The sequence below is a fragment of the Cucurbita pepo genome, chromosome LG15 (genome assembly GCF_002806865.2).
Source record: "Cucurbita pepo subsp. pepo cultivar mu-cu-16 chromosome LG15, ASM280686v2, whole genome shotgun sequence".
Lineage (NCBI taxonomy): Eukaryota > Viridiplantae > Streptophyta > Magnoliopsida > Cucurbitales > Cucurbitaceae > Cucurbita > Cucurbita pepo.
The window spans coordinates 5,760,283-5,769,434 of record NC_036652.1 but is presented as its reverse complement, the minus strand read 5'-3'; the positions used below and the strand labels follow the sequence as shown (position 1 = coordinate 5,769,434).

General features: G+C 37.1%; 2 protein-coding genes across 2 annotated transcripts; one reads left to right on the top strand and one right to left on the bottom strand.

The window, feature by feature from the left end:
- Window positions 1-223: 223 nt before the first annotated feature.
- On the bottom strand, window positions 224-2,272 carry LOC111811274 (uncharacterized protein At4g06744-like). The gene is made up of 2 exons (XM_023698042.1): window positions 1,443-2,272; window positions 224-926 (listed from the first exon to the last, which is right to left on the bottom strand). The coding sequence occupies exons 1-2, from the start codon at window positions 2,270-2,272 to the stop codon at window positions 332-334; spliced, it is 1,425 nt and encodes a 474-aa protein (XP_023553810.1). The 3' UTR covers window positions 224-331.
- Window positions 2,273-6,311: 4,039 nt separating this feature from the next.
- LOC111776406 (cysteine proteinase RD21A-like) lies at window positions 6,312-8,908 on the top strand. Its single transcript, XM_023655844.1, has 4 exons — window positions 6,312-6,747; window positions 7,268-7,441; window positions 7,534-7,660; window positions 8,625-8,908. Exons 1-4 carry the CDS (start codon window positions 6,319-6,321, stop codon window positions 8,906-8,908), a joined length of 1,014 nt encoding a protein of 337 aa, XP_023511612.1. The 5' UTR covers window positions 6,312-6,318.
- The last annotated feature ends 244 nt before the right edge of the window (window positions 8,909-9,152 follow it).

Sequence of the window (9,152 nt, the reverse complement as noted above, 5' to 3'; positions counted from 1 at the left end):
TATACTAACTTGGAAATAGAATTTAAACAGTCTCATTTTAGGATGAGGACATGATATATAATTTTGGTCTCCAACCCTATTTATCTAATGGGGGAAATTCTATCCGTTCACTCTCTATCTCATTCTCCATCTAAACGAAGAATCTCTGATTGAGATCGGGTCATCACGAGACTTCGACATTACAAATTAAATATACATCTCTAAATTTTATACGCTTTTATAATAAAATAAAATGTTTTTAGTAATTACAATTATTTAAAAGACATAATATTTGAAAATTAAATTTGGAATTGAAGAGAATTAAAAGTAAACACATACATCAAAGTAAAAATCAATTGGGGACAAGAGCGGCATAAGTTCTCATCTCCGTCATCTTCCTCGGCGGCGGAAGTGGGCCGGCGGTGGGATCGCCGTACAAGTATTTATTCGCCGTACAAGGAATATACTTCATGGACTTCTCATCGGAACACGAATGAACCTTGCTGAAGAAATAAGAACATTCCTTCTCCGATCTCTGTCCCGGCAGCCCCAAAATGCAGTTTCCAGAGACGTCGAGGATTTTCCTTCCGATCAAGCTCCGGCAAACGGGGCCGACTTGGGTCAAGAAGTTGTTGTAAAGGGTGAAGTTTTGGAGGTTCGGTAACTTGCAGACCGCCTCCGGAACGGCGCCGTATAGACGGTTGTTGGCGAAGTTGAGAACCTCCATTTTGGCCAAGCAAGCAAAGGAGTATGGGATCGGGCCGGTGAGGGTGTTCTTGCTCGCGTCGAAGAGAATGGTGTTTTCTAATTGCCCGATCTCCATCGGTAAGCAGCCGGAGAGCTTGTTGTCGGAGAAGAGGACCTCGATTAGGGTTTTCCTTGTCTTTCCTGTTCCGATGCTTTTTGGGATTTCACCGGTGAACTCGTTGCTCGTGAACGTCAGATACCTTCGGGCCAAAAAAGTAAAAAAAATGTTACTTTCCAGATACCCAATTTTTGTAGTGGAAGCTGAAGTAAGATCGATAGCACTCACACACCCACAAACAGAAATTAAACAAAGAGACACAAAGATTTACGTGGTGGTACCCAATTATTATAACCTAAGTATATTTCTCACCGTTTCACCCTTTAAAGTCTCTCTTACCAAATTCCTCTCAATTGTCCCGGGACAAATACAAAATGACAATGACTTCCCACTTCAAAACAATGCTAGACAAGTCTGTATACAGATATAATAATGCAAATTCTCGTATATGAATCATAGCAATATTACTGCTCATATATGAATTAAGATGATTCATAAACCAAAAAATAAATGAGAGTTATGAATTAAAATAAATGACAATACATGACTCATATATGTAAGAACCTATTCCTCATAACAACTTACATTAGTAAGATAAACCATTCTCATCCAATAATTAAAAATGAAAAAAAGCAAAAAGTTCGAGGTAATACAGTACCGAGCAGGTGTGTTGCCGACGTTAGCCGGGATGCTCTGATTAAACTTATTATTGTTGAGGAAGATGGCCGCAATAATGTCCATATCAAAGAGCCTCGGGTTGACCGGACCGCAATAGTAATTGAATCGGAGGTCCAAAAACGTGAGATTGATGGCGCCGAGGACTTCATTAGGGAACGACCCCTTAAATTTATTGTTGCTAAGATCGAGCTCGTACAAGAACTTGACCATGGCAATGAGTTTGGGTATGGTGCCAAAGAAAAAGTTGGAATTGGCATGGAAGTATGCGATGTCCGACAACTTGTCGGCCAGCCCATCGAGAGTGAGCTTAGAGCCACTAAAGTTGAAATTATTGAAGCTAAGCCCCGACACCGCCCTCTTGTTTTCAGCATCCGGATATTTGTCGCACCTAAATCCTTTGTAGCTGCAAACATCGGTCCCATTCCATGTAGCCATGACCTTCAATGGGTCATTCTCGATTCTACTTTTGTAGTTTTGAATCACTCTATAAGCAATTTCGATTCTCTTGCTCTCGAATCTTAGCGTCGGTGGCCGTGGTGGACTTCGTTTCGGTGAACGATGTTTCGGGGAGGTCGCTGGTGCTGGCTTCGATGGCAACGGCGGAGGTGGAGACGGAGGCCGTGGTGGAGGAGGAGGAGGAGGAGGAGGAGGAGTGTTACAATCGGGAGATGTCGATGGCGGAGGAGAGTTGCTGCCACCGCCAATGCCGATGCCGATGCCGATGCCGATGTCGAGGGCGAGGGCGGAAAAGGAAGAGAAGAGGAGGAGATTAAAGATGGATAAAGAAGCAAAAGCAGAGATTTTGGCCATTTTAGTGTCTTTTATTTATTTACTTTTTCTTGCATGAAGAAATTATATAGAATGAGAAACATGGAAGAAGACAATAACAACTTTATTGAAAAGTCAAACTTATAGGGTATTTGCATTCACGTGAAAGACTATGAAACTTACCTAGGATAAATTATGTTAAAATTAGGGTCATTACATTACCAATATTTTCATGTCTCGAGGCTGAGAAGAACGAAATGAAGTTTGTAAGAGGTTGAACGAGACAAAATGAACATACAGATCGAAGAGAATTGAACAGATATGAGAGTTTCAAATTTATAAATCGTTTAGGGTTTATGGGTTCAATTCGATACAAATACATAAATGATATTAACGGATCGGGATCGAGATCGAGACGTGTGAGATTAAAAAGTTGGTTTAAAATTGAGATTAGAATGTAGCTAGTAAGAGGTTAATAATTAGCAAATCCAATTGGTAAGAAACTCACGGGACCGACAAAGCATGTCACTCAATGCTGCCCATTGCCATGTGAGTTGCCTGTCCCACACTCGACGTTGGTGCGCTTTGACATGACAACCAAATTTTGGTTCATTCACAAATTCCGCTCACTCCACCACTCATGCTTTTAACGACTCGATGTAACAACGAATTACGAACTTACGATGAACTTACGTTTTACGGAGTTGTAATAATGTATATATAGGTTTGTTTAGATTATGAAGAGCGTTAATCTTGAGCTCAAGTTACCTTGTTCTTAACATATTCTAAATTCTCCTATAGCGCACGTAAATATTGTAGTAACAACCTAAACTCAATAGAGTAAAATGGAAATAAAGAACTCCCGGACGCATGCCACACTCATTTATGTTGTAAAGTATTATGATGATCCCAAGTTTTGAATAGATTTCTGAGCTCTCGTGATTATCCTCTCGCTCTCTCAAGACTGAGTAGGAAAGATTGAATATAATAGAAAATTTAATTATGATTTTGAGACGTTAGAACAACAGTGTCGAGAAACACTACACGATTAAAAAATTATAAACAAATAACTAAATCGTTTGTTATCGGATGACTTCTTTTACTAAAAGCACGAACCCATAGCTCGAGGAGAAAATCTTGATGGCCTAAACTAAAAAAATCACATAATTAATTTAATCTTTTCATTTTTACAAATATCAATTAAGAAAAAGTAAAAAATAAAAAATAAAATAATAATTATAAAATAATGCAGGAAACAAACAAAAAGGAAAATTATTAATGAGCTGGAATTTCTTTTTGTTTTCGATATATATATTTGTTTTTTGAGGAAAAAACAAGAGAAAAGAAAAAAACCAGACCAATACCAAATGACCCACGTGCCAATTTCAGAATTTTATTAAAAAAAATGAAAAAGGAAGATAATATAATTTATGATTTTTTACATTTTTTTTATTACATTTTAAATTATTATATTTTTGTCCATAAATTTTTAAAATATTTATTTTTTATTTCCAAAACTTTTAAAACTATATCGTCCTTATTTTTATATATTTTTTAAAATTTAGTGACATTAACTTTAAATATGTATTATTAACCACGAGTGATTTAAAGTCATATATATTATAGATAGAATATTATTAGATAAGCTAAAAGACGACCGAGAGAGGAACAAGGACAAAAAAGTAGAAGAAGAGAGATAGAAAGGGAGAGGACGTGATGATACGAGAGAACAAGAAAATATTAATAAATTTTTTAAAAATAATTATTAATCTATTCAATGAAATCAAGTAATAACTACCGAATATAAAATTGAGGTATTTATATTTGTCCAAAGGTGAAAAATTGTTTGCAATATGCATCTAGCATCTGTTTAGAGTTTAATGTAAAGCATCTGTTTTGAGAGTTAATCGAGCTTGTTGATTGATCGTGGATCAATTTTGTAATGTGAAAAATCGACCATTATCGACATATATGTTGAAATCGTTGATTCAAAGCCAAAATTTGGAACAAAAAATAAGAAATATTCGAACATTGGCGTCTTTGACATTGCCTCTCAAGCCGCCCTCGATTGTTGGTTGGAGTTGGATGGTCCTAGGAACTAACCTCATTTAGGGGCGAAGTTGTAATAGTTAATATGAAAATTAAATTATTTAAAAAGATAGAAATTAAAATAGAATAAAAGGGAAAATTAGAAAAGAGAGTCTAACGTAAAGTTGTCATTTTTGTTTGCTATAATTTATTGTGCGCTTCCTATTACCTCTTTCTCACGTCTCATTAAAAAAAATTCATTTTTCATTTTTTTTTCAATTTTTTTTTTCTTTGGCACGAAGTTAAAACAGTAAAATAGACCTGTTTTCGGGTTGGGTTGTCGAGTTGTTAACTTTTTTTAAAAAGTTTTATTTAAAAAAAACAACCACAACAGTCAAATTGTAACATCTTAACGTAGTTCAACTTGTCATATAACTAAACACAATTAAATACGACACTTATTGAAATTCGGTTACATTAAAAATAAGGAAAGTATAATGATACATCATAAAATTAAAAAACCTTATAAATAATAATGTTACACGGTAAAGATAATAAATATATTAAAATTTAGAATTACCGCTAGATTTTAACAAAATTTTCAAATCTATTCGAATTAATTTTTTATCCATCAATTTTGTGTCAATAACCTAATATAAACCATAATAAGGTAATAAAAAAGAGAAACTAAACAAAATATTCAACTGGAGTCGAACCGGCACGTGGTGGAGTTGTAGTAAGTCTACATTAACCACTTATTTTAAACTTTTTTCAGTTGGATCAATCCAAGTATTTGTGCTATGAATCCAAAACCGAACCGAGTTAATTCGAGTTCAGAAAAAATAACTTAATCCAACTCGAAATACTAATCTAACCCCTATTATTAGGTTGGATTGTTGTGTGTTGTCCAATTAAATATATACACCCAGTAAATAATAAGGAGAAAACGTGTCGGAAAAGAGAATAGAAAAGATCGTAAAAGGAATGATTTGTTTATTTATTTATACCCGTTTTCTTCAACTTTGAGACGCAAGCGATGTGGGACAAGGACAACTGCCTCCACCGCAAAACTCCCTACTCTTTTTTTTCCTAATTTTCTTTTTCTCTTTTCATTTTATCATTATTTCAATTTGTTTAATAAATATATTTGAATTAACTTATATAATTTATTATTATTAAATTCCTTATACGATAATTTTATTACATAATATCAAATTATATAAGTATTTATTATTCTTTTGTTGATATTATTAAATAATGTATTCAAAATATTTATTTATTCACTAGAGGAAAAAAAGTGGCATTAAATAAAGAAGCTGAAAAACAAATAAAGATAATAATACTTTAAATTAAAGAAATTTTAAAAAATATATAAAAATTTTCACTATCGACTTTGCTATCGTCCCCATCTCCCACCATCACCGTGCAGTCGTCCCATCTCTTGTCTCGCCCCATTTGGGCTAGGAACGTCCTCGTTGTTCTTAAACATGATGTTTCTATTACTTCAATTATATGTAAGGATGTCTTTGTTTCACTCGATATTAATCACATTATTGTGAGAGACGAATGGTTTTCTGGACGATAAGATGATGGAGGAGGATGTCTTTTAAAAATTGTTACGCCTGCTAGACGAACACGATTCTCCGCAATGGTATGATATTGTCCACTTTGAGCATAAGCTCTCATGGCTTTGCTTAGGGTTAGTATTCCTCACTTATAAACTCATGATCATTCTCTACATTGGCGGAGGTGGGACTTTCATCATCCAACAACGCCAATATCTTCATTATCTATTTAATGAAGTCGTTAATTTAAGGACTAAATTGATATGTTTTATAAACGTTAAGAATTTGAGTCACTTTTTACTATATGTTGGAAGCTCAGACAACTTCTTTGTTACACGTTTGAGTATTCTATTAATAGGATTAAGTTAAAGGACATGGTTCTGATACCAATGTTATTGTCTACTAGCTTAGCCCTTTTTCCTCTGTTTTCCCTCATTTTCTGCGGCTTCCGATTCATCCATCTTCTCCATCATCGATGAGAACGCAAAGCACCACATGGGTAACCCTTACCGGACCCACGACGAGGTCGCGGCTCTGTACGAGTCGTGGTTGGTCCATCATGGAAAAGCGTACAACGCTATCGGCGAGAAAGAGCGGCGGTTTGAGATTTTCAAGGATAATCTCAGGTTCATCGATGAACATAACCGGGAATCGCGGAGTTATAAGGTTGGATTGACTCGTTTCGCTGATCTCACCAATGATGAGTATCGGGCCATGTTTTTGGGCGGCCGATTCTCCCCAATGCCTCGCCTATCCGCCGCTAAGAGCAGTAGGTACGCGACGGCTGTCGGCGATGATCTTCCGGATGATGTCGATTGGAGAAAGAAGGGCGCTGTTACGGCTGTTAAAGATCAAGGACAGTGTGGTGAGTTCTGTTTTCCTCTTATTTTGCAGCATTTTTGTTTAACTGATCCGATGGATTCTGTATTCTCATTTAGTCTTTGATCTTTTGACTCTTGCAAACCACCGGTGATTATCGATTTGATTTGTGTTTGTTTGTGTGTTTGTTTGAGTTTATAAGTAGGGAATACATCTCCGTTGTAATGAGGTCTTTTGGTAAAAACAAAAAACAAAGACACGAGAGCTTATGATCAAAGTAAAGAATATCGTACCATGGTGGAGAGTACTAATTTCTAACATGATATTAGAGTCACGCTCTTAATTTAGTCATGCCAATAGAATCCTCAAATATCGAACAAAGAAGTTGTGAACTTCAAAGGTGTAGTCAAAAGTGATTCAATTGTCGAACGAAGGGTGTATTTTATTCGAGGCCTCTAAGAAGGAGTGGAGCCTCGATTAAGGGGAGGCTGTTTGAGGGCTCCAAAGAAGTTGTGAACCTTGAAAGTGTAGTCAAAAGTGGTGACTCAAGTGTCGAACGAAGGGTGTATTTTGTTCGAGGGCTCCATAGGTCTCAGAAGAGGCTCTATGATGTAATTTGTTCGAGTGGAGGCTTGTTAGGAGAGGTCTTATGGACTATGATAGAACATATAACATGGGTTGCAATGGTGGTCTTATGGACTATGCTTTCCACTTCATCATTGACAATGGTGGAATCGACACCGAGAAAGATTACCCTTACAAGGCCCGTGATGACACTTGTGATCCCGACCGCGTTCGTGTCGATCGACCTACTAAATTCGATTCATTTGTTGTTTCTGACATCTTCATTTGACTTGGTTGCTAATGTTTTGTCAACAGAAACATATTAAGGTTGTTGAAATAGATGGGCATGAAGATGTTCCTGAGATTAATGAGAGGTTGTTGAAGACGGCTATGGCAGGTCAACCAGTTAGTGTTGCCATTGAAGCTGGTGGCAGAGCCTTCCAACTTTACCAATCGGTAATCTTTTCAACTTTTGAACATTTCCTGGATGTTGTTTCACAAAGCTAAGGTTTTGAATGCATGTTCGAGAATATCCTGTTGTGTGTGTGTGTTTGGAAGACCGCCCATGTCTATGGATATGTGCATTTAAAGATCCTACATTGGTGGGAGAGGGGAATGAAGCATTTTTGGTAAAGGTGTGGAAACATCTCTCTTGCATACGCGTTTTAAAACCGTGAGGCTGACAGTGGTATGTAATGGGTCAAAGCGGACAATATCGGCTAGCAGTATGTTTGGGCTTTTACAAATGGTACCAGAGTTAGAAGAGGCTAAGCTCCGAAGGGGGTGGACATGAGGGGGTGTGATAGAAAGAAAAGTGAGCCACAAAGAGGGTGGGGGTCCCACATTGATTGGAGAGAGGACAAGTGTCAGCGAAGACGTTGGGTCCTTAGGAGGTTGATTGTGAGATCCCACGTCGGTTGTAGGGGGGAATGATCATTCTCTATAAGGGTATGAAAACCTCTCCCTATCTGACGCTTTTTAAAACAGTGAGGCTGATGACGATACGTAACGGGTCAAAGTGGATAATATTTGCTAGCGGTGAATTTGAGCTGTTACAAATGATATCAGAGCCAGAAGAGGCTAAACCTTGAAAAGGGTGGACACGAGGCGGTGCACCAGAAAGGTGACTGGCCTCAAAGGGGGTGGATTGGGGGTTACTTCGATTGGAGAGAGAACTTGTGCCAGCAAGGACGCTGAGCACCAAAGGGGGTGGATTGTGAGATCCCACATCTTTATAAGGGTGTGGGAACATCTCCCTAGTAGACGCTTTTTAAAACTATGAGATTGACGGTGATACATAATGGGCCAAAACGGACAATATCTGTGTACTTACGCTGTTACAATGCATCATCATTCGTGGTGTTTTTTTTTTCTCCTCTCGTTGTGTGTTGAAGACATTCTATGTTTATGCATCATTCCGGGTGTCTTCACTGGGCGTTGTGGAACCGATCTGGATCACGGTGTTCTTGCTGTTGGGTACGGTAGAGAAGACGATTTAGACTACTGGATTGTAAAGAATTCGTGGGGAGAAAAATGGGAAGAGGACGGTTATAGCAAGATGGAGAGAAATGTGGCAAACACTACCTCAGGTAAGTGTGGTATAGCCTTACAGGCATCATACCCCATCAAGACCGGAAAGAACCCTCCAAAAGATATGAGAAGTGTATGCTCGATGAGAATCCGCTCGATCATTAAACTGTGATTGTAGATTTAAACACGAAACTTAAAATATAATCTCGCGAGATGAAATTCACTTGGAGCAAGTAGATTCACTCACTTCCGTATAGGATGAGTTAATGCATAGTTTTACTTGAACATCATCCATATATTATAGATCCTTTAAATTATTACTTGAACATGATTCTCTTCTGTGTCATTCACATATTGTTTAAGATTCCGCTATTTTTTTATACCATGATTAATATTAAATTATAAATAAAATAATT

Coding starts and splice junctions, on each gene's coding strand:
- LOC111811274 (XM_023698042.1), bottom strand. CDS start 2,272: ATGGCCAAAATCTCTGCTTTTGCTTCTTTATCCATCTTTAATCTCCTC. Junction 927..1,442: donor GTCGGCAACACACCTGCTCG/GTACTGTATTAC, acceptor TTTGGCCCGAAG/GTATCTGACGTTCACGAGCA.
- LOC111776406 (XM_023655844.1), top strand. CDS start 6,319: ATGGGTAACCCTTACCGGACCCACGACGAGGTCGCGGCTCTGTACGAG. Junction 6,748..7,267: donor TAACTGATCCGATGGATTCT/GTATTCTCATTT, acceptor AATTTGTTCGAG/TGGAGGCTTGTTAGGAGAGG. Junction 7,442..7,533: donor GTGATCCCGACCGCGTTCGT/GTCGATCGACCT, acceptor AAACATATTAAG/GTTGTTGAAATAGATGGGCA.